The 24,841-nt window shown below is 52.2% G+C and overlaps 1 protein-coding gene across 2 annotated transcripts; it reads left to right on the top strand.

Annotated features, from left to right (window-relative positions):
- On the top strand, positions 1-22,291 carry Siglec1 (sialic acid binding Ig like lectin 1). 2 transcript variants are annotated; one of them, XM_074074423.1, is made up of 22 exons: positions 1-196; positions 5,390-5,452; positions 5,811-6,173; positions 6,460-6,756; positions 7,447-7,713; positions 8,051-8,305; positions 9,932-10,231; positions 10,823-11,080; positions 12,107-12,442; positions 12,934-13,191; positions 13,407-13,709; positions 15,340-15,600; positions 15,705-16,016; positions 16,467-16,718; positions 17,028-17,297; positions 17,386-17,637; positions 17,947-18,249; positions 18,824-19,084; positions 19,837-20,139; positions 20,378-20,480; positions 20,793-20,862; positions 21,762-22,291. In XM_074074423.1, the coding sequence occupies exons 2-22, from the start codon at positions 5,404-5,406 to the stop codon at positions 21,819-21,821; spliced, it is 5,133 nt and encodes a 1,710-aa protein (XP_073930524.1). In that variant the 5' UTR covers positions 1-196; positions 5,390-5,403; the 3' UTR covers positions 21,822-22,291. The 2 variants fall into 2 exon arrangements, with proteins under 2 accessions (XP_073930524.1, XP_073930523.1); XM_074074422.1 differs by having other exon boundaries at positions 21,845-22,291.
- Positions 22,292-24,841: the final 2,550 nt, after the last annotated feature.

Genomic DNA, 24,841 nt, shown 5'->3' on the forward strand with positions numbered 1-24,841 from the left:
TCCTGCAGCTGCCTGACCATTCTCTACATCCAGCAGACAGGCCAAAGCTTTGGGAAAGAGGAAGCAGCCCCAGAGACTGGATCCTCCTGTTTTGTGGTGGCAGAACCTGGGAAGCCAGCTGCAGCAAGAGCTCCTGGGCTTTCCTTCCTTCTGGGGAGGTCAGCCAGACCTACACCCACTTCCTCCTGTGGAGCAGGTACTACCTAGCCTGGAGGGGAGGTGAATGAGGGAGGGAAGCACGGGGAGTGGGTGGAACTGGGGCTTCCTGGTGGGCATCTGGATGTGACTCTGGACCCCCAAATCGATCCAAGCCTGGGACCTTACAACCCAAACCACTAAACTCGTACCCCAAATGACTAGATTCTCCCCAACCCACAGCCCAACCCCAGGTTCAACCTTCATCCTGACCCCACCTCACCCCACTGCAGCCCCAATCCCTCTCCTACCTCACCTCACTTGCATGGCAACCACAACCATTCCCTAATTATCTTCTACATCCAGTCCCAACCGATCCCTCAGCCAGCCTGGTACTGCACACTTGCAATTCCAGATACTCCAGGGGCTGAGACAGGAGAATCAAGAGTTCCAGGCCAACTCCAGCAAAGTTAGCGAGACCCTGTCTCAAAAACAAAAGAAAAAGAAAAGGGCTGGGGCTGTAGATCTATGGTAGAGCACTTGCTTAGCAAGCTCAAGACCCCTGGGTTCAATCCCCGGTACTAAAAAGAAAAAAAAAATGGATCAACTGATCCCTTATCCTAATCCCAACCCCAACCTCAACCCTATCTGCCTCATTCCAACCCAGCTGCCACCCTCCCCCAGCCATTACTCTCCCCTCAATGGCCACCCCAATCCCAGCCTGAGCTCTGTTCCAAATCCTACCATCCTGGCCTGTCCCGTGCCTAGCCCTCTTTTCCTTGCTCTAAACCAACCCACTCCGCTCCATTCATCATTATTTCATCTGTTGCGGGAGGGACCCCCGCACTGTCCGGCACAGCTCAGTGAGCGGGCACTCCACCTGGGAGTGTTTAGAGTCCGATGAAGGAGTAAAACATAATTTCTGCTGCTTGGAAATCCAGGGGACATTATTGATGGATTCATGGCTTGCAGAATGAACGCTGGCTGCATTTGGGGTTTTCCTCTGTTTTGAATACAATCTACTCCTGAAATTAGCCTTCTGTATCCTGACCTTTTAACTTTGGGGTGAGCCCTGCAGCTGGCAACATTACCCTGTCCCTCCTTCTCCATCCTGATAGGGAAGTTAGGGAGAAGCCCTGGTATTAAGAAATAGAAACTGAACCCTGTGCTGGGGAAGCTACCGGCAGTGACTCCTCCTCTGCCCCTTCCTCCCTTGCAGGACTTGGCCTCTGGGATCAGAGGTCAGGACTCAGGGCCCCGTCCAGCCTTCCCCATATGTTCTGGGACACTTGGTCTCACACACAGCAAACATGGGTGTCCATGGCGCAGTAGGCCATCCGACCTACAGCACATACCAGTTCTAGGAGTGGCTCTGTCTTCAAGCACCCAAGCCTTGTAGACATAAAGATAAACACCAAGAACTCCAGCTAGGGGACAATGTTGTCCAAAGAGTTGCTATCCAAGGGCTGCAGGTCTTCCTGTCCCCCAGGACGTCCATCACCTCCTTCCTCAAGACTGGGCTCATCCTTCTATCACCAGGGGGCACTGCATGCCTGCTAAGCCAACCAGTCCCAACCCAAGCCCAGGGGCGCCTTCCACACCTTCCCACCAAGCTTTCACACAAGGACAAGGTCTCCCTTTCTAAAGTTGTCCTTGCTCTTTCTTTTTCCAGGACGGTTCTCTGGGCAGAGGCTAGCCTTTGGGGTGGCACAGGTTGAGCCAATAGGCTGGGCTCTAGTGGGAGCAACTTGTGTGGCACTAGGGTGGGGTTTGGCAGAGGTGACATCTGCAAGATGTAGTCTGGGTGGTTCTAGAAATGTTCTCCTGCTGCATTCTGGGATCCCACTGTTCAAATCCCACCATCCCTCCATAAAGTTCAGCATTGCCCTTTCCAAGACCACAGTTAAGAGGAGCCAGTGATCTGGCACAGCAAAGACACAGTGGGCTGGTGTCTCCTGATCCCGATAACTCTGGGCCCCAGGGCCACACCTACTTCAAGTCTTCCCAGCAGGTTGCCTTTCCTAGCAGCTACTGGGCCCTGGAGTCAGATGGCCAGTCTTAAGCAACCAAAGACCTGGTGTTGAGGTCAAGGGTGCTAGAGCAGCCCACTGAGAGGTCTGTGCTTCCTGTCCTGACCAAGGCTTCCTGCTAGGATGTCCCTTCTGCCTTCTGCACTGGACTAGGTGCAGAACAAGCCTCCTAACAGCATCTCAGGCTCCATCCAGGCCTGGGTCTCTGCTCAATCCTCCCCAGGTGTGCCCACGTGCAGTCAGCCACACCTACCCCATGAGGCAGATGGACTGGGGGCTGGGAGAGGTCATGAGTTTCCTGTCCCCACTTTTGCAGCCTCCCTCAGCCCTCCCGTCACTCTGCTGAGTCAGTAGGCCCCAGGGAGGACTGCAAAGTTGGCAACATGTGTGTGTATATGACAAAATATACATCCTATAAAGTTTGCTGTTTCAGTGGAACAATTCAGGGGCCTTAAGAACATTCATGATATTGCATAGTCATCACCACTGACTATTGCAGAGCCTTTCTATTTTTTTATTTTTTGGTGGTGGTAGTGGGGCGCTGAGAATTAAACCTAGGGCCTGTGCAGGCTAGACAAGCACTCAACCTTGAACTATGCCCTCAGCCCCACCCAGAACCTTCTCTTCATCCACAACAGAGAATCTATACCCATTAAACACTAACTTCGCATTCCCTTCTCCCCCACACAGCCCCTGGTAACCTTGTTCCACATTGTCTCTCTAGATACTTGTGTGCAACTCTACAGTATTTGCCCTTTTGTGTCTGACTCATTCCCCACAACAGAATGTCTTCAGGGTCTCCTGGGCTATACACAGCCTCGGAATTTCACTCCTTGTCCAGGCTGATGACTACTCCTCTGTGCACATAGACTGCATATTGCTAAGCCATTCTTCCATTGATGGATGCTTAGATGTTTCCACCTTTTGGCTATTGTGAAAAACAGTGCTGTGAACATTGGTTCACAAATATCTGTTTGGTCCCCACTTTCAATACTTTCAGATACATACTAGGAGTGGAGTTACTGGGTCAAATCCTGACTATGTTGACTTTTTTTTTATGGTATTGGGATTTGAACTCAGGATTTCACACTTGAAAGGCGGGTGCCTTACCACTTGAGCCATGCCTTTAGCCCTTTTTACGGGTGAAAGGATTTTGCTTTTTTGCCCAAGCAGGCCGGGACCATGATCCTACTTTTATTTTTACTCTTCCCATAGTCTCTGGGATGACAGGCACACACCACCATACCCAGCTATGAGTTGAGATGGGATCTCAAGAACTTCTTGCCTGGGCTGGCCTTGAATCTAGATCCTCCAGATCTCAGCCTCTCTAGTAGGTAGGATTACAGGTGTAAGCCACTGTGCCTAGCTCTATGTTGGCTTTTGGGGAGCCCCCATAATGTTTTCCAAAGTGGCTATCGCATTTTTACATCCTCACCGGCAATGCACAAGGACTACAGTTTCTTCACATATTCATCAGTATTTTTCATTTCGTTTGTTCATTCATCAATAGCTATTCTAATGGGTGTGAAGTGCAAACTCACTGTGGTTTTGATTTGCATTTCCCTAATGGCCAATATGCTTGGTGACCACTGGTACGTCTTTATTTTATGTTATTTTTTAGTGGACTGAATTACAGGAATGAGCCACCAGTGCCCTGCCAATTGGTATATCTTCATTGGAGAAATGTCTGTTCAAGTCATTTGCCCTTTTTCTGAGTTGGGTTTTTTTGGGGGAAGAGGGGTTCTTAAGCTATAAGAGTTCTTTGTGTATTCTGGATATATTAATCCCTGGTAAGATCAACGATTTGCAAATACTTTCTCCCATCCTGTGGGCTGTCTGTTCTCCACTCTCTGGATAGTGTTCTTTGATGCACAAAAGATTTTCATTTTGTTGAAGCCCAATTTATCTATTTTTTCTTTTTCTTTATTGAGATGGGATCTCACTATTTGCCCAGGCAGTCCTCAAACTCTAGATCCTCCTGCCTTAACCTCCTGTGTAACTGGGATTACAAGGCCTACCACTGTGTCCAGCTTCTATTTTTTTCTTTTATTGCCTAAAGTCATGAAAAATTTCATCTATGTTTTCTTATAAGAGTTTTACAGAGTTAGTTGTGTTTTTGGGTTTTGTCTCATTTTAACTTGTATCTGTGGTACACCATAGAGTCTTTTCTGCATCAGGTACTCTCTATGACACAGGGCCTGTTCTTGTGCAGTACTCATTGAACTGATGTTTATGGAATATAACGTGTTGTGCCACCCATCACAGCTAGACTTGCTTGCCACTTCCCTGTCCCTACTCTGAATCCTAGAGGACCACACTTCTCTCTCTGGGACTGAGGAGGTCCCAAGTGCTGGGGAAGCTCTGCACTGCTATGAGTCACATATCCTCTGGGCCTGGGTCCTCCGAAATGGGTGCTTACAGAATGCTAAGGTTAAGGCAAATGCAGTAGCTCTGAGGTGACTACATGGACTCATAAAGGAAAGTTCCAGCTTTAAGTCCCACGTGTGCTGCACCTTGAAGGCTGAATAAGGTTTCAGTAGGCAAAGATCATTTGTGATGGAGGCAGAGATGGGTAGCTAGGGAGCCTGTGAGTGCAGGACTGGTCCAGAGTGGGTGTGTGAGGAGCAGGAACAAGAAATAGAGGTCTTTCATCTCTCAAAGGATGTGAGCCACAGAGGTTTTTGAGCAGAGGAGGGAGGGACTCTTAAAGTCAGCACTTTGGTAAATTCAGCCAAATCCCATTGTGGCCTATAGCTGGTAAGGCTAGCTGTAGAGAATAAATTTCAAGTAAGAAGTCATGTTCACTGGGTGTTCTGGAGTAAGCAACTGGACCTCTCTGGTCTCCAGATCCTGTTGGTTTGGGTGGGGGCTGAGAAGTAGGGAAGGAGGAGACACAGCTGTTCATTTGTCCTGGGACTATGTCTTGAGGGGAGAGAAAAGCAGAACTTGGGGTGAAGTCAAGGGGTACAGAAGGCTTCCTGGGGCATGCCACCAAGTGACGACATTTTTGTGTACTGCCTGAGTCAGGATTGTGAGCTCCTGTTCCCCATTGGTGGATGCCCAGAAGTGTCTAGGAGTCCTGCCCTGTCACTGGTTTGGGCAGCATAGCAGGTGGGGACATAGGACTGACCTCTCAGCAGGCTCCAGGACTGGAGTGCCCTAAGGTGTCTCAAGGAAGCCACTGTGTGCCCAACAGCCCTACATATCACCTTCTCTGTCACCAGATCCAGCACCCACTATGCGCTTCCTGCTCTGCCTGCTCCTTCTGGCCACAGTCTTTGCCCCAGGTGAGCCATGGACCTAATGTATCTTCCACAGCCTGGCCTAGGAGGCCCAGATTTTAGCAGCCTGGCCTGTGCCTAGGTCAGCTTTAGCTGCTGGGGCTGAGGGAGGGCACAGGGAGGCAGTGGCAGGGAGCTGAGCAGGGCCAAGGTCCCTCTTGGCACCACCTTGCTAGACCTCTGAGCAGCAAGCAGGTAAGACTCCCTCACCCTTGGGGTGCAGAAAGGGCTGCTCTAGGGGTGCACTGTAAGTACAGGACTCAAGGGCCCATCTGAGGCACCTTTTCTGGGGCAGAGGGCAGGGTTCCTGGTGTCTCCAGGCCTATATCACCCTCCTCTCTGCCCCTTTCCCATCCTCCTCTAGGCCAGACCTCCTGGGGTGTCTCCAGTCCTCAGGAAGTGTGGGGCGTGAAGGGCTCTTGTCTGCTCATCCCCTGCATCTTCACCTTCCCTAACACTGTGGAGGTGCCCAAGGAGGGCATCACGGCCATCTGGTACTATGACTACTCCGGCAAGCGGCAGGTGGTGAGCCACTCAGCAAACCCCACGCTGGTGGAGCCTCGCTTCCGTGGCCGCTCCCAGCTGCTGGGCAACATGGAGCACAAGGTGTGCAATCTGCTGCTGAGTGATCTGAGGCCAGAGGACTCGGGCGCCTACAACTTCCGCTTTGAGATCAGCGAGGGCAACCGCTGGTCAGACATCAAGGGCACCTCAGTCACCGTGAATGGTGAGGATTGGGTGACTTTCCAGACTGCTCCTGGCCGCCTCCCTTGCCCCAGTTCACAGTCCCATTCTTTGACATAGACCTCACCGAGGCCCCACCAGCCTCAGCTCCAGGCCTTTGCCAGTCCTGCTTCTCCCTTGAGTCCACCCCCATAGGGCTGGCGGTGGTACGTAGCCTCTCCTTCCCCACAAGGCCTTGACCAGGGCTCACCCCTCTGCTGGGGTTTCCAGGGGAAGAGGTCTCAGGTGTGGCAAAGTGGCATCCTGACCATTCCTATCTTTGTCCTCAGATGAGCCCAGAGCACCCACCATTGCCTCCCCAGTGGAGCTGCGTGAGGGCACAGAGGTGACATTCAACTGTTCCACACCCTACACGTGCCTGCAGGAGAAGGTCAGCTTGCAGTGGCAGGGCCAGGACCCCACTCGCTCTGTAATCTCCAACCTCCAGAAGCTTGAGCCTACCGGAATCATCCACATGCAGACCCTCCACGTGTCCCTGTCCTGGCAGGATCACGACAGGCTCCTGCGCTGCCAGCTCTCAGTAGCTAATCGCAGGTCTCAGGGCGAGGTTCACCTCCGTGTGCAGTGTGAGTATGTGGGAGCCACACCTGTGTTACTGAGCCCCACATCTGTGGCTCTCCCATAGAAAGCAGCAACTTCTCCAGCTCCTAGACTCAGACCCTTTGTCTCTAAGCAGAACAGGGCACACAGGCCTCCAAGGTAGGGTAGGTGGAGAGAGATCACTAAATCCTAAGGCCTGTGTTAAATTAAACTGCTCCTTTCCACCTCTCCAGGCTTCGAAGGGGTCTGTTCTCAAGGCCAGGCTGGGCAGAGAAGGGGAGAAACAAAGTGTCAAGGAACAGGAGCTTCCAAGTCCCTTTGGGAGTTGAGGGCAAGTTCCCCAGAATTCAATCCAGCCCTGAGGGATGCTGAAGCTGAGTCAGTGAGGAGAAAGCCTAGTTTCCATTGCTTACTCATCTTCCCCTCTTAGTGAAACAGGACAGGTGTTCTAGAACATCTGTTCACAGGCATCAAGTAGAACAGGTACAGTTGGCAGCTTCATGAAAGCCATAGACAGCAGCATAAACTGGACACTAGGCCAAGCAGCATGTTGTCAGTTTGTCAGACCCTCTGTGGGGAAGGAAGGGACGGGGGAATGCTGGGGACTGATGTTTTCTCTGGGTGACCTTTCTTAGAGCAGAATTCTGAAAGGAGGAGAGGGGTCCACCCTTGCACTCCCCAGCCACCTTACCCAACACCTCCACCGTACCTTACAGATGCCCCCAAGGGCGTGGAAGTCCTCCTCAGCCCCTCAGGGCGGAACATCCTTCCAGGTGATCTGGTCACACTCACGTGCCAAGTGAACAGCAGTTACCCTGCCGTCAGTTCCGTACTATGGCTCAAGGATGGGGTGCATCTCAAAGCTGATGGCCGTATACTACAGTTGTCCCAGGCAACCTGGAGCGATGCCGGGGTCTACACCTGCCAAGCAGGGAATGGAGTGGGCTCTTTGGTCTCACCCCCTGTCAGCCTCCATGTCTTCAGTGAGTCCTGGATCTTGCCAGAGGGCAGAGAGGGGTCCAGGCTGCTGGGGTCAAAGGGAGCTAGGCTAGGGAGGGCCAGAGGATTGCATAGCCTAGAGTCTGTAGGATGTGGCATGGACTCTCAACTGTACCTCATTGTGAGACAGGTAACAGTGCCTCTCTGCAGGAGGAGATGTCACAGCTCCCTGGTAAATCAGACAAAGAGATGCAGGGTGATCCCAAAAGGTTCTGTTGCATGGGAGGGGAGTACATTAGAATCTGCAGAAATTGAAGTTGATTGGGACCTGAGGGGTTGGGGCTGGAAATTGCCACAGTGTGCCCTGTACTGTCCTTGCAGTGGCTGAGGTCAAGGTAAGCCCAGCAGGCCCCATCCTGGAGAACCAGACAGTGACACTGGTCTGCAACACACCCAAAGAGGCACCCAGTGAGCTCCACTACAGCTGGTACAAGAACCACATCCTGCTGGAGGACGTCTACACCCCCACCCTGCAACTGCATGCGGTTACTAGGGCTGACACTGGCTTCTACTTCTGTGAGGTGCAGAACACCCAAGGCAGTGAGCGCTCAGGCCCTGTCAGTGTGGTGGTCAATCGTAAGTGGCCTGGGTGGGATGCATTGACACCAACAGGGCAGGGCCAGAGGGTGGAATCCCCACAGGAAGGTTGGGGTCCCTGGCCTGGAAGCTTAAGGCCACTTGACCCAGATATGGACTGTTCAGTCATGTGACCTTGAACTCATCTGCTGGCTCTGCATACCTGTGCAAGACTTTGACCTCTCAGGGCTCAGTTTCCTCCTGCTTTTAAAAATACATTTGGCCAGGTGCCAGTGACTCACACCTGTAATCCTAGCTACTCAAGAGGCAGAGATCAGGAAGATCGGGATTCCAAGCCAGCCCCAGCAAACAGCTCACAAGACCCTATCTTGAAAAAAACCCATCACAAAAAAGGGCTGGTGGAGTGGCTCAAGGTGTAGGCCCTGAGTTCAAACACCAGCGTTGCAAGGAACTAGGCATCAGTGGCCCACATCTGTAATCCTAGCTACTTGGGAGGCTCAGATCAGGAGGACTGAGGTTCCAGGCCAGCCCAGGCAAATAGTTCACAAGACTCCATCTCCAAAATAACCCGAGCAAATGGACTGGAGGTATAGCTCAAGTGGCAGAACGCCTGATTTGCAAGTGTGAAACTCTGAGTTCAAACCCCAGTTCCACCAAAACAAAACAAAACGCCAGCAATACAGCACACTGTAAAGTTGGTGGTTTCCCCCTGGTGATTTTGTGGCTGACTGGGAGCTGTGATTGCTGTCACTGCCCAGCAGCATGAATGAAGGTCCTATTGTAAATTGCTAGCCAGGGAAAAGACCAAATTTCAACATACAGTTTCTACTTACTGTGTATGGCTTTCAGGCCATTGTAAAGTTGAAAAATCGTATTGGATGACCATCAGTATTTATATTCCTGCAGATGAAAACATGGTACCTCTTTTCCCTAACTTCCTCAATGTATATTTCCTAAGATTGCTCCCATACATAGCCCTGTACAAGGATCGCGGCCAGGAAATCTGACATGGATCCCAGCCTATTATCTAATTCACAGTCCAACTCCAATGATAGCAATTGACTCAATAATGTCTTTTATAGCATTTTTTCCTCTGATACAGGATTCAATTCAGGCTTACACATTGCATTTTTTCTCCCTCCTTGTCTCTCTGGGACGGTTCCTATCTTTCTTCAGTCTTTCCTGATTTGAAACTTAGAGGCTGCAGGCCAGGTGCTCTGTGACTGTCCCTTGATTTGCATTTTCTGAGGCTATGCACTTGGGAAGGAAGGCAGGAGGCAGGCTGCTGTGCTCACTTCAGTGCATCCCATCGGGAGGCTCATGGTGTCAGTTTGTCCTGTGCTAGTAATGTTCCCTCTGGTGGCTTGGTTAAAGTACTACCCACCAGCTGGCCTCTGTACCAGATTTCTCATCTTTAAAATGGGCCCCTGACCCTCACCTGCAGGGTGGCCATGAGGACTGGCTGGTCAACAGAGTGATCTGCCCAGCTCGGGGGCTGAATTGTATCCAGCGGGTGCTTGGGAGCTTCTGGGATTGTTCTTCCCCCTCCCCACTCGCCATCCCAGGGCACTGTGTATGAAAGGGGTACAAGGGACACAGACTCTAACAGGGGATCCAGGACGTGTCTTATCTGAGGGTGACAGGCACCTCTCTGGTTCCCCACAGACCCACCCCTGGCCCCAGATGTGACTGCCTTCTTGGAGATGCAGGTCGGGCTTGTGGGCATCCTCCACTGCTCCGTGGTCAGTGAACCTCTGGCCACGCTGGTGCTGTCACATGGGGCCCTCATCCTGGCCTCCAGCTCTGGGGAGAATGGTTACAGTCCACGCTTCAGTGTCTCCTCAGCCCCCAATTTCCTGCGCCTGGAGATCCGAGACCTGCAACCATCAGACAGTGGGGAGTACAAATGCTCTGCCACCAACTCCCTTGGAAATGCTACCTCTACCCTGGACTTCCATGCCAACGGTAACAGGGCGCAGGCTATAGGGAGGCAGGGGTCCAAGGAGAAAAGCTGCTTGGGCCTTTTCCTTCTAGGAGTCCTTCAACTCAAAGGCTGAACTTGCCTGGCCTTTACAGTCATCCCAACTTCAGAGGTCCCTAGAAGTCAAGGCAAAAAGGGAAGCATGGTAGATTACATTTATTCCTTTTGCACACACTCACTCTTTGAGTCTGTACTTGGCGGGCCCTTCACAGGCGTTTGTTTATTTATTAAGATTTTGGTGCAGGCTCTCCTATACTAGGGGCTACATGTGGGAGGCAAAATAGAGAAATAGGGCCTTCCAACTGTTGGTATATACCGTGCCCTTCCTCTCTTCTGAGGCCACAGTACACGGATTTTGGACACAAGGTTGGGCTCTGGCTCAGAGTCTTTTTCAGCTGTGCTGTTATATTACATCTGAATTGTCCTTCAAGGCCAAACCTCCCTGATCTACCACAAAGCCCAGACCTAGCTAGTCATCTGGGGAGAGAGAAGCCTGGAGGGCTTCCTGCAGCAGGTGGTGTGGAGGGGCAGGGACCTCACAGGCTCCCCACACCTCCTCTCTCCTGTCTCACCAGTGGCCCGACTCCTTATCAGTCCAGCAGCAGAGGTGGTGGAAGGCCAGACAGTGACTTTGAGCTGCAGGAGTGGCCTGAGCCTGACGCCAGACACCCGCTTCTCCTGGTACCTGAACGGAGCCCTGCTTTTTGAGGGAGCCAGCAGCAGCCACCTGCTCCCCTCGGCCACCAGCACAGATGCCGGCTCGTACCACTGCCGGGCCCAGGACAGCAACAGCACAAGCGGCCCCTCTCTGCCTACTGTCCTCACCGTGCTCCGTGAGCAGCCTGGTCACTGCCTGATGTGGGGAGGGTCAGCCCACTGGGACCACTGGCCACCCACATCCTCCAGTCTCTCCTGACCCTGTCCTGCCCAGTGTTCCACACCAGGAGGTGTCATTGTGGACATTTCCACTTAAGACAGAAGTTGGAGGAATGAGACTGGGGCCTCTTCCACCTCCCTGTGTCCTGCCCTTTTGCCTTTGGCTCAAGCCTGCCATGGTCCCATATGCATGTTTGTCTTCCTGGGTGACCTCAGGACACCATCCTCCTATATATGTACATATGCCCCCCCCCACCCCAGGCTAAGCCCTCACAGACTCCTACAGACACTAAGGCAGATGGACAGCCCATCTGCATCGTACCAAGAGTGGATACTCCATATCAGCCAGGGAAGGGAGTGAGGCAGTTGATACCTAGGCCTCCCCTGGCAGGTGTGTGCGGGGCAAGGGTCCCAGGACCTCAGGTCACAAGGCAGCTGCCTCACCAGGGTTTTCTGGTGTCTAAGTGAGATCACATGGGGGTCTTAGCTGCTGCCTCTCTTCTGACCATCCTTGTCAGGAAACTTCTAGAGAGAGGACTTGTTAAGCATTATCTAGTATTATAGGAGCTAGCCTGGGAATTAGACTTAAGAGGCAAGTCTCAATGGTAGGGGTGGGTGTAGGAGTGAGAGCAGAGAGCTAGGCTCCTGGGGATTGCTTTGAGGGTTCTCTGCTCAGGAGTAGGTGAGACTTATTCTAGGTGGCTGCTAGCCCATACAGTGCCATTGTCTCAGCTAGAAAATGGTTTTCCTTCTAGGAAGACTCAATTCAGCACCAAGGTATAACTTAGCATGAGAAGCATGTGTGAATCCCACCCACCATGGTTTGTTTGTCCTTGTGCAGTGCCCAACCTGAACAGCTGCTGGTGGCTACTTTGGGGACATGCTCTTGTCCAGTGTGTTCTGGGAGACTCAATCAGCCTGGAGTGGAGCTGGGACCTTGGCAGTGGCCACGGGATGAGGGCCCATGTTCTTCCTCTCCACAGACGCCCCACGCCAGCCCATATTCACTGCCCAGCTGGATCTTGATGCCTCTGGAGCCAGGACTGGACGGCGTGGCCTCCTCTTGTGCCGTGTGGACAGTGATCCCCCGGCTCAGCTACAGCTGCTCCACAAGGGCCATATTGTGGCCACTTCTCTGCCATCGAGAAGTGGCTGCAGCCCCTGTGAGGGTTTCTCCCAGCGTGCAAAGGTCACCAAAGCCCCCAACTTGCTGCGTGTGGAGATTCACAATCCGATGCTGGAGGACGAGGGCGAGTACCTGTGTGAGGCCAGCAGCGCCCTGGGCAATGCCTCGGCCATGGCCACTTTCAGTGCTCAAGGTGAGGGGTCAGGGGGCAAGTGAGGGAGGGCAGGAACTGGAGCTCTGTATTATGTTGGGCCACCCCTGCTCCAAGGGGCAGGGGGGCTAATTGGGCAAAATCACCTGTGCCAGTAGTGGGAGAAGGCAGAACTGCCATCAATGACAAGAGTGGAGCTCTGGGTGTCTCACTGTTCCCTCGTTGAGACATCCTAAATCTGTGATTATTCCAGGCTCAGTTTTTGTCTCAGAACAGGCCTGGGGCTGTAAGGTTGAGCCCTGAGGAAAGCACAGTGGGACCGTCTTCTCCTCCTTCCCCTTTACTGTGACCCCCTCTGCCCTGTGCCCACTTCTTATAGGCTCCCCTGGGAGTTTCTGTGTCTCACTGTTCCTTTGCTTTCCTCCCCACTATGTGGGCACCTCTGGGGGCTTCTACCCTTTACTAGGCTAGGTGGGGCAGGGGTGGCCAAAACCAGGTCTGTCTCCAGTGAACCTGTGCTGCCTGCTCTCCAGCCACTGTCCTGGCCATTTCACCATCAAACACACTTCAGGAGGGCACAGAGGCCAACCTGACTTGCAATGTGAGCCGGGAGACCCCTGGCAGCCCTGCCAACTTTTCCTGGTTCCGGAATGGGGCGCTATGGACCCAGGGCCCCCTGGAGACTGTGAAGCTGCTACCTGTGGGCAGGACGGATGCTGGTCTCTACGCCTGCCGCCCCCTCACTGAGGCTGGAGCCCAGCTCTCTGCTGCTGTGGTCCTGAGTGTGCTCTGTAGGTGCCAGGCAAGGGCAGCCTGGGGCTTGGAGGGTAGAGGGGGCTAGGGGCCAACAGGGCTGGGGCTGGGGTTTGGGGAGGCAAGTGTCTGATCTGGGCATGGCCTGGGAGGACCTGCAGGGTGTGGCAAGGGGAGGGGATGTAGTATAGCAACTGAAATGTGATGAGTAGGGTTGAAGTGGCTTGAATGCCCTCCTCCCCCATTTCTGCAGATCCCCCAGACCCTCCAAAACTGTCGGCCCTCCTGGATGTAGAGCAGGGCCACATGGTGGTGTTTGTCTGCACTGTGGCTAGTAGTCCCTTGGCTCGCCTCTCCCTGTTCCATGGGGAGCACCTCCTGGCCACCAGCCTGGGACTCCAGCTCTCATCTCACAGCAGGCTTCAGGTCAAGGTCACAGCCAACTCCCTGCAGCTAGAGGTCCGAGAACTGGGCCTTGAGGATTCTGGAAACTACCGCTGTGAGGCCACAAACGTTCTCGGATCAGCCAACACCTCGCTCTTCTTCCAGGTCCGAGGTGAGCGTCAGTCCTCTGATGGTGGGGTAGATCTCTATGTCCAGCGGCTACTATGGTCAGATTTTGGGTTGCATGCTGTGGATTTTGTGCAGAAATGAGAGTCTTTTGCAGCCTTGGTTATGGGACAGTTTGTAGCCAGGCAACTGAGACCTTTCCCTCCACTAGATATTTCACCTGTAATAGCTGCAGCAGCCAAAAGAAGGTAGTGGCAACCATGCAAGCCAGCTTGCTTGGTTGCAGGGCTCACTGACACAACTAACTTTGTAACATAATTTTGTTAATAGTAGACATTCTCATGCAAAACCTAACATATATGTATATTATGAATACATGTATGAATTTACATTTATTTATATACACATATATTCTCACATAGAATCTATTTATGTTCTGTGTTCACACATATGCACAGCCATATCATATATATGCATGCATAGTCTCTGTAAAATTTCTCCCTAAGAAAGCTAGGTATGGTGGTAAATTCCTGTAATCCCAGCATCAAGAGGCTGAGGCAGGGCCAGATGCAGTGCCTCCCATCTGTAATCCCAGCACTTGGGAGGCGTAAGTGGGAGGATCCAGATCTAAGGACTTGAGTTCAAACCCCAGTACTGCCAGTCTGGGCAACATAGTGAGGTTGAGGCAAACCTGGAGTATACTGCAAGATCCTGTCTCAAAAACACAAAATGAAACAAAACAAGCAGAACAAAAATTCTCCCTAAGCAAATAAACCATAACAAAGGAAAGGAAATATTCATGATGCAAAGGCCTTGGTTCTGTGCTACATTTATTTATTAACCTTTTCACAGGCAGAGAAATCAAGGGTCAGAATCTTAGGAGGTGGCTCAGGGGCATATGCTTAGCAGGTCCTGCGAACTCTGGACTAGCCTGCTTCTGGTCTTGGGCTGCCCTGTGTTCTCTGTCACTACCCCAGTTATTGCGCCTCTACACGCTCCTTCTTTGGTCTCCTCCCTTTGCCTGTTCCCCAGTACCTGGGCTCCTGTGGCCTGGAGTCTGGGTGCAAGACTGGATTGGAGAGGGCTGGAAAGAACTCAAGGTCACACAGGTGCCAACCTCCCCTTCAAGCCCTTGGCCACCCATGCTAAGCCCAGTTCACAGTTGTCAGGACAGTGGCCCTAGGCACGAAACTCCTGTTTCAGTGCTTTATGGTCAAACCAATATTTGACAAGAACTAACACATGGGCTGGAAGAGTGGCTCAAATGGTAGAGCTCCTGCCTAGCAAGCATGAAGGCCTGAGTTCAAACCCCAGTACTGCCAAAAAACAATAGCTAACATATGCCGATGCTGGGCCTGGCACTGGGGTTTCAAGGTACATGAGCTGGTACCCACGAGGCTCACCCTTGAGCAGGCGAGTATAGTGGACAGAGTAAAGCTCTATGTGGTAAGCAGATGTGGGTTTCTCAGAAGAGTACCAGGAAATAGCCTGAACAGGCAAGGTGGCAGGCCAGGCAGAGGCATGGAGCTGATGGGTACCCTGGGCTGTAGTCTGGAGGGGAAGCTGAGACTGCTAAACACGGGGTTGGGGCCACACAGTCTTCTGTGGACACACACAGTCCCAGACAGTGGGAGGGATGGTAGTGGTCTTCACCTGCCCGTGGTTTCTCCCCGCAGGAGCCTGGGTTCAGGTCTCACCATCTCCCGAGCTCCAGGAGGGCCAGGCCGTGGTCCTGAGCTGCCAGGTGCCCACGGGGGTCCCTGAGGGAACCTCATACCACTGGTATCAAGATGGCCGGCCCCTCCAGGAGTCGACCTCATCCACACTCCGCATTGCAGCCATAACTCTGAGGCAAGCTGGGGCCTACCATTGCCAAGTTCAGGCCCCAGGAGCAGCCATCACCAGCCTGGCTGCCCCCGTCAGCCTCCATGTATCCTGTAAGGGAGCTTCCCATCTATGTGTGGGGGCAAGGAGGCATTCCCTCGTCCTAGGCTTTGCCACCATGCCTGGCCAGGCCCTGACCACTCCCCATCTGATGTAGATACCCCACGCCACGCCACGCTCACCACGCTGATGAATACAGGACCTGCGAGACTGAGCTTCCTCCTGTGCAGTGTGCATAGTGACCCTCCATCCCAGCTGCGACTGCTCCAAGGGGACCGTCTTGTGGCCTCTACCCTCCAAGGTGTAGAGGAACTTGCAAGCAGTTCTTCCCGGCTGCATGTGACTGTGTCCCCCAATGAACTGCGTCTGGAGATACAGTACACAGGGCTGGAGGACGAGGGTGTCTACACCTGTGAGGCCACCAACACCCTGGGCCAGACCTCAGCTTCAGCTAACTTTGATACCCAGGGTTAGTGCATGTGTACATGTACACACACATCTGTCTGTGTCCTGGATGAGTGGAGAGGAGGTGAGAGAAGGCTTTAGAGCATAAGGACAGTTTCCATTCTCACCCTGCCTAAAAGCAGATGTCTCTAGACTTGGGTTTCATTTAAGAGCCTCTTTTAAACACAGAATTTTCCTGGGATGCCCAAGGGATAAAACTGATCAGAAAAGGCATCCCAAGGAGAAACCACAACTGCACAGGGAGGCTTTGTTCACCCTGTTTGCCCTCCACCAGGGTCAGGGGCCATCCAGGGCTCTGTAGAGCTCCACTTGGGACAGTCCAAGAGATAATGAACCATTTCCCAATGACCTCTGGGCCCCTTTTACAGGGGCCTCCTGAGGCTCACAGAGTCCACGGGTGACTGGCCTTCATAGAGACAGGGCTACTTTGACTCAAGACTCTCTTTCTCCCCAGCTGTGAAAGTGTATGTGTGGCCCAACACCACTGTGCTTGAGGGGGAGCAGGTGAACCTGACCTGCCGTGTCTGGACCAATCTCCCAGTCCAGTTCACCTACTCATGGTACCAGGATGGACAGCAGCGCCCAGGTGCCCACACCATTTCCCTACCCAACGTCACGGCCACGGATGCCACCTCTTACCGTTGTGGTGTGAAGCTCCCAGGCCAGATGCCCCGCCTCTCCAGACCTGTCACCCTGGATGTGCTCTGTGAGTGGCTGTGTGCAGGGTGGGACTGAGGATTGACAGCAAGTTCACAGGATCAGGGTGTGCCCAGAGCCCCACAGGTACGCAGCCCCAGTACGTAATCCCTAGCCAGCCAATGGAGCGTTAGAGCTGGGAAAATGGGGATAGGTCCTTTCTGGGCAAAGGAGCAGTGCCCCAGATTGGACACTGCATGGGTGGGGGGAGGGGACTTGAGGTGGGGAACCAGGGTCCTCCTGGCTCCTAGTGCCATCTCAAACTGGCCTTCTCAAGGCTGCCATCTGAACCCCTCCTATGCCTCCTGGGCCTCTGCAGATGCACCCCGCAGCCTGCGCCTGACCTACCTCCTAGAAAGCCGGGGCGGGAAGCTGGCCCTGGTTCTGTGTACTGTGGACAGCCGCCCACCAGCCCAGCTGGCCCTCCACCATGCAGGCCGCCTCCTGGCTTCCTCAGTTGTAACCTCTGTCCCCAACACCCTGCGTCTGGAGCTGCGGGAACCACGGCCAAATGATGAGGGGCTCTATAGCTGCTCAGCCCAAAATCCTCTGGGCCAGGCCAACACATCCCTGGAGCTGCGGCTAGAGGGTGAGCTGGGTCCAGTCCAAGGCCACAGGGGAGGGAGTCAGCTGTGGTGTCTGACTGGGCCTAGCTAACCCTGGTCTCCTTGGTTCAGGTGTACAGGTGACATTGGCTCCATCAGCCACTGTGACCGAAGGTGCCCCTGTCACAGTGACCTGTGAGGACTCCATTGCCCGCGCGCCCTCCTCCTTTGCCTGGTACCACAATGGCCATTGGCTGCAGGAGGGGCCTGCTGCCTCACTTGAGTTCCCGGTGACCACACGGGCTCACGCTGGTGCCTACTCTTGCCAGGTCCAGGATACTCAAGGCACACGCAGCTCCCGGCCTGCCACCTTGCAAATCCTTTGTGAGCAGGGGATCTTGGCTGGGGCCATGGGATGAGGGTGGTGGAGGGTGCTTCCAGGCTGGTATGGGACTGCAGTGGGCCTAGAATGGGCACTTAGGGAAAGAAGGGCATAGGTGATGAGGGAAGAGGCCCTATCGCCCTATGAACTTTGCCTGAAGGACTCTGCTTAAAGCTCTCCTGAGAAGGTATCACTTCTAGAAAGTGATCATTTGCTCAGTGGCTTCAACCTCACCAACATCAGGAGGGTGAGCAATGGGTAGTATGGGGCATCTATGCAAGGCTTTCATCTCTCTCCTGCCCCCCTCCCAGATCCCCCTCAGAATGCTGTCCTATCTTCCTTCTGGGACTCAAGGGTCAGGCCCATGACCATGGTACAGTGCACCGTGGACAGTGAACCACCTGCCGAGATGACCCTGTCCCACAATGGCAAGGTGCTAGCCACCAGCCGTGGGCTACGTGGCTCGACCTTGGATGTGGGCCATGTCCAGGTGGCCCGCAATGCCTTGCAGCTGCAGGTGCAAGATATGCCTACTGGTGATGACGACACCTATGTTTGCATAGCCCAGAATTTGCTGGGCTCAATCAGCACAACCAAGAAGCTGCAGGCAGAAGGTGAGTAAGGCGAGAAAAGGGTTCAGGTTTGGGATTCTGGCATTGTAGGGCTGGAGTCCATGTGAGGGACTGGAGCTCCCTCTAGAAGGTGCTGTTTGGCCTAAGGGGGTAAGAGATAGCTGTGCCTGACAAGTCAAATCTGATGGTGTAGCACAGCTCCCAGTGAAGGGAGTCACCCAGCCTGAGGGGGGAGATATAGACTTGCCCTTGGAGGTGTTGCAATGCCCAAGGGGAGTGGGAGTGGAGAGGAGACACAACCTGCTTTCACAGCCCAATCTAAGGTGAGGGCACAGACCTGTCCAGGGAAAGCTGTGGTAGGGAGAGAGACAGGGCCCTACCTTCAAGGAGCCCAGTCTTGAGGGCGAGATGTAGCCTCATCCATCAGATGGCCTGCTCTGTAGGGAAGGTACAGCACCGTCCTGATGGCACCAGTGCATGCATTTGATCCACCTGCTTCTCACAGCTGAGGGGACACCCAGTCCCTCCCACCTTGGAGGGTCTGGACCCTAAGACAGATTGAGACCTTCTTCCCACAGTGCACAGATCCCTGACCAACTCTGTCCCTGACCTGCAGGTGTGCATGTGGTGGCCGAGCCAGGCTTGGATGTGCCTGAGGGTGCAGCACTGAACCTGAGCTGCCGCTTCCCTGGTGGCCCAAGGCCCATGGGCAACTCCACCTTCACTTGGTTTTGGAATGGTCGACCACTACATGCAGAGCCTGTGCCCACCCTTGCCTTCACCCATGTGGCCCGTACCCACACTGGGCTGTACCACTGCCAGGTCAAGCTCCCTGCTGGGGCTGCTACATCTGCTCCAGTCATGCTCCATGTGCTCTGTGAGTGTGTCCCCTCCCCCTGCCCTACATCGATCCTGCATCGGTCTCTACATCTCACCTGCCCACCTCAGGATGGCCCCCTCTCCTATTTGCATAGAGAAAGGGCTTCACGGGTAGATAGTGCTGGGTTGGAATCCTGGCTCTCTCACCAGCTGGTTGTTTGCTCTTATGCATCTGGGCATTCATTTCTCCATCTTTTAAAATGAGGGATACACTAGTCCTCTCCTCTTGGGAGGAAAATAGGAAATAAAACTTACTGAGTGCCTGGCACACAGTAAGCCCTCATCAGCCTTGGTCTCCCACTTCATTATTCTCCAGCACCTATGCTGCATTAGTCAGCTATTGCTATGTAACAAGAGGTCCCAACACTCACGATTCTGTGGGTCAAAACTTTGCAGTGCGTTCAAGTGGGCAGTTCTTCTGCTGGTCTCATTTCATGTGGCTGCAGTTGTCCAGTGGCTTCACTGAATCTGGCTTGTCTACGATGGCTTTACCCTTGTGGCTGTGCTCAGCAGGCTGGCCTGGACTTCCCACATGGTTACCATTCCAGGAAACAGAGCAGAAGTTGCAAGACCTCTTGAGGTCAATCTCTGAAGTCCCACAATGTCACTTCTACCTTCAATTAGTCAAATCAAGTCAGACCCAGGGAGTGAGGAAATAAGTTCTCCCTCTTCATGGGAGGCGCAGCAAAGCCACCATGCTGGGTACAGGGAAGGAAGGATTTGTCTTCTGCATTCACACTCTCCCCACAGATCCTCCCAAAACGCCAACCATGACTGTCTTTGTGGAGCCTGAGGGTGGACTCCAGGGCATACTGGACTGCCGAGTGGACAGTGAGCCCCCTGCCAGCCTGACCCTCCACCTCAGTGGTCGCCTGGTGGCCTCCAGCCAGCCCCAGGGTGTTCCTGCTGAGCCACACATCCATGTCTCAGCCTCCCCCAATGCCCTGAGGCTGAGCATTGAGGAGCTGTTGCCCAGCAACCAGGGGGAATACGTGTGCTCTGCCTCCAACGCCCTGGGCTCTGCCTCCACCTCTGCTTACTTTGGGACCAGAGGTGAGTGGAAGGGACTTCAACTCCCAGGTTGCTCTGCACAGAAGTCCAGTTTTCAGGCCTTCCTGGAAGTAAGACTTGTCTGTCTAAACCAATTGCTTGGAGCTCCTTTGCACAGGGGTTTTTGGAGATGAAATGAAAGTTAGAATAGGTTTCACCTTGGGAAGCTCACCTTGGAAGGAGGGACCTTTTGGGGCCTGGAGCCATGGCTGCCCCTCTGAGCACCTCCTGCATGTTACAGCCCTGCACCAGCTGAATCTATACCAGAAACTGCTCTGGGTCCTAGGATTTCTGGCTGGCTTCCTGTGCCTACTGCTGGGCCTAGGGGCCTACCACACCTGGAGGTGGGTCCAGAGCTGGGTGGGGACTGGGATACCCTAACCTACTCCCATCCCCTCCATCATCTACCCCATCCCTTAGGTGATGCTCTCTCCTTAGGGTTCGCAGGCCACATACCTCCTAGCCTGCCCCCTCCAAATTTGGGGATTCCTTTCAGAATCATCTCTACATCCATCTTGCTGTAGCTTTTCTTTCCTTCACAGGGTAACCCCTGCTCTGTACAGTGGGCAACATGGGGCCAGCATGTGGGGAAGGAAAGAGAGTAGAGGGGCAGCAGTGGGGAGCTTCTCTGAGTCTGTCCACTCTTGTCCATGCAGAGGGAGGTGTTCTCATAAGGTGAATATGAAGAATTTGGTGGAGATGACTTCTCAGAAAGAAACCATGCAGGTATTCACTCAACACACGCATGCACATGTAGATACAACACCCAACTAATTCACGGTGCTGGGCTGCTGTCTAGACTGCTCCCATTCACAGAATGGTGCCTGGGACCAGGGGAAGCACAGGGAGTTAGGACCCCCTGGGAGACTGGAAAGTCATATTTTGATTGAGCTGAGATCAGACACATTTGCTGGGTGGCTGGCTGGATAATTCAGGTAAATTTTCTGGTGCTAGTAGCATCACCCCTGCTTCCAAGAAACATTTTCTGATTCCTCTACCTTATTTACTTACATATATATATATATATATATAGTACTAGAGTTTGAACTCAGGGCCTCATGCTTATTAGCATGCTTATTAGGTGCTCTACCACTTGAGCCATGCCCCCAGGCTTCTTATACCTTAGTTATTTTTCATATATTATCACTTTTTTTTTTTTTTTTTTTGCCTGGGACCTGCCTCAGACCATGTTCCTTCTACCTGTCTTCTTCCTAGCTGGAATCATAGGCACATACCACAACACCTGGCTTATTTGTCAAGACAGGTGTCTTGCTAACTTTTTTGCCTGGGCTAGCCTTGAACAGAGATCCTCCTAATCTCTGCTTCCTGAGTAGCTGGGATTAGTGTGAGCCACTGTGGCCAGACTTGTCTACCTTTGTTTTGAGGTCTCTCTTCCATACTCCTGAGCCTGTCTGTCACCTGGGTAGGGGTGAAAGTCTGTTTCCCCTCCGCCAGGATGGTGGCCCTCTGCAGACAACCCAGCTGGTGGTCAGGGGCTAAGCCACAGTTCCAGTCAAGCACATTCCTACCAGTCTCTTGGAACCCTTACCTAGGACCATGGAGGGTTGGAGAGAAGCCCTTTGCACCAAGAGTCCTTCTGTGACCAGGGTTTTCTTTGTGCAAAGCTCCTTGATCCTGATGCTGCCTCATCTGGGACTTCGTCCTGTGCTCTGCCCCTGAGCTGACTGGTGGCATTACCTGCCCTCAGGAAGAAGAAGTTGCTGATATCTGTGACCACTTGGGTACTATGAAGGAGGCAGCGTTGAGTCCTGCCTATCTCTGCACAAACAACATAGTGACATCTGACTTTCTGTGACCTGCCTCCAAGTCTCTTGGGCCCAAGAAAAATGGGTGGCAAGAGGTGGGGTGAGCCCCAAATACCCAGGAAGGTGTTGACTCCTGGAGACCCTAAGAATTGAGTTGATGGTGTGGTCCACTTTTCTCTGCGCCTCTGCCTCCCTCCTCTTCATTTCTCTTTCCAAGGAGGCACTGCCCTTTCATAGTGCTCTCCTCTAAGCCCATCATGGACTTTTTGGATGGATTAGAGGAGGCTCTGTGTTCTCATAGACTTGCCAAGACACCTGTAAAAGACAGACTATGTCAGGCTACTCTAACAATAGACCAAATATAGTGACTACAACATGATAGAATTTCATTTTTCTCTCACACTAGCCTGCATATGCTATGGTGGTATAAGGTGTTGGAACTCAAGAACCTTCTCCCTTACTTTTCTCCATTCCTAAAATATTGCCTTTGATTGTCCCCACCATGTCTATGTTCCCTCCAGCAAGAGGAGGGATGTGGAACATACACCCATTCTAGTTGTCCAGAGAACCCTGAAGGTCCCAGAAGTATCAGCTCTACTCACTTCCCATAGGTCGAAGGGAGACTGGGGAGTTTGTTTGTTTGGAGTTCAGATTACATTTAGAACTTCCATTTTCCTTTTCTTTTCTTTCCTTCCTTCATTCCTTTGTTCCTTCCTTTCTTTTTCTTCCTTTCTTCCTTCCTCCCTCCCTCCCTCCCTCTCTCTCTTTTCCTTCCTTCCTTTCTTTCTTCAGTACTGGGTTTGAACTTGGCCTCACATTTGCTAGGCAGGTAATCTACCACTTGAGCCACACCACCAGCACTTTTTTTTTTAATTTAATTTTTTTCCTAGCACTTTTTTTTAGATAGTATTTGGTTATTTATTTATTTTAGTGGTACTGGGATTTGAACTCAGGGCCTCTCACTTGCTAGGCAAGCACTCTACCACTTGAGCTACTCCACCAGCACTTTTTTGTGTTGAGTATTTGCTCAGGCTGGCTTCAAACCTGGTTTTCCTGATCTCTGCCTCCTGAATAGCTAGAAGGCATGAGCCACCAGCACCTGGCTTAGAACTTCTATTTCTGAACGGCCCCTAGCTATGTTCCTGGGACTTCTGACATTGATGAGAATGCCATCCACAGGCAGTGTTCTCTTAGTGTCCCTGGTCATTCTGGGCATGGGCTTTCTGAAAGAGATAGTCCCTTTCACATGGTAAAACTCAGGAAATCAAAAGGAATTGTAGGTTCCCAGGGTGAGGACATGCCAGGCAGTGGGGTTGCAGGATCTAGCCAGTGGAGGAAGAAGCACCCCTATATTCACACCCTCTCCAGGGGCTTGGCCCTGCTTTACTGGGCCAAGTAGACAGGGATGTTGTCGGCATCCTTGTTCCAGGTGTATCCCTCTCCATGACTGAGTGAGCTCTTGTCCCTTTCCTGGAGGCTCACACATCAGGAGCTGTTAAAGCCAGTGAGGGCTGTCAGGAAGGGATAAAGTGCTCCTGGGATATCAAAGACAAAGGGGAGCCAGTTCTTGAGTGGGCTAGCGATTTCCCTTCTAGCCTAGTAGCAGACGGTGGGAGGAGAAAGTCTGAAGCTCTAAGATTTGGGCTGGGAAACGTGGAGCTATCAGGTTGAGAAGAAACTAGATGCCAGGTGAGCTCTGTGTGACTGAGGCTCTACCCTCCCTTATTCCAGGCCCAATTTCAGGAAGGTGCCTGGTCATCATGCTCTTCCTGGAAGCCTGTCCATCATGTCCTTCAATAAACTTCCATCTATGATGCAACTGGAGTAAGTTTCTTGCAATCATCTGTGCTAGAACACAGAGGATTCAAATGTTAGTGATTTGTTCTCAGAGACCACTGGCAGAAGGTGGCCAGGGAGTGCAAGTCACATGACACTTATTTAACCTGCCTCCTGTTCCCAGAGGCTCCAATTTCATGTTACTGGCCCTCAATGACCAGCACAATGGCATACAGCGGGCTAGCACTTGTTTCTTCAGTGTTGTTGTCCAGTGGAAGGGTGGAGTGCCAGAGAATGGGACAGGGAGAGGACAACCATGTGCAGCTAGATATCTGGGAACCCTCTGGGGGAAGAGAGGGACAGAGAAGGACCATGAGTCGTTGCACAAGGGTGGCTGCTGGGAAATTTGGAGAAATATGACTTGGAAGTCTTCATCGGCTACCATGTCCCACCAAGGGGAGACATATGTCCATTGGATTAGAGGGTACTCAAAAAGTTAACTGGGTCCATCACTAGTGGTCTGAAGCTCTTCAGACTTTTGAAATAAACTTGTAATTGAAGACTAACATACACATAGAGAGGTGCACACATCATAAGTGTATAGCTCAATGACTTTTCCAAAAGTGAGCACACCTATATGACCAACATCAGATCAAGAAAGAGAGCATCAACAAAGCAAGCCTCAGCAAATATAAGAAAATAGAAATTATACCATGCATTCTATCTGATCACAATGTAATAAAACTAGAACTCAACAACAAAAATAAAGACAAAACATTCAAACAGCTGGAAACTGAATAACTCATTGCTTAATGAACAATGGGTCATTGATGAAATAAAAGAGGAAATTAAAAAGTTCCTGGAAATCAATGAAAATGAAAACACAACCTACCAGAACCTATGGTACACAGCAAAGGCAGTCCTGAGAGGAAAGTTTATAGCCATGGGTGCATATATTAAAAAGACCGAAAGATCCCAAATCAATGACCTAATGATACATCTCAAATTCCTAGAAAAACAAGAACAAGCAAATCCCAAAACAAGTAGGAGAGAAATAATAAAAATAAGAGCTGAAATCAATGAAATAGAAACCAAAAAAACCATACAAAGAATTAATGAAACAAAAAGTTGGTTCTTTGAAAAAATAAACAAGATCGATAGAC

Source organism: Castor canadensis, chromosome 5, assembly GCF_047511655.1.
Source record: "Castor canadensis chromosome 5, mCasCan1.hap1v2, whole genome shotgun sequence".
Classification (NCBI taxonomy): domain Eukaryota; kingdom Metazoa; phylum Chordata; class Mammalia; order Rodentia; family Castoridae; genus Castor; species Castor canadensis.

What these genes read in the sequence shown, in the direction of transcription:
- Siglec1 (XM_074074422.1), top strand. Translation starts at nt 5,404, where the DNA reads ATGCGCTTCCTGCTCTGCCTGCTCCTTCTGGCCACAGTCTTTGCCCCA. An exon ending in GGCCACTTTCAGTGCTCAAG is followed by an intron (nt 12,443 to 12,933) that starts GTGAGGGGTCAG and finishes CCTGCTCTCCAG; the next exon opens with CCACTGTCCTGGCCATTTCA. An exon ending in AGCTAACTTTGATACCCAGG is followed by an intron (nt 16,017 to 16,466) that starts GTTAGTGCATGT and finishes CTTTCTCCCCAG; the next exon opens with CTGTGAAAGTGTATGTGTGG.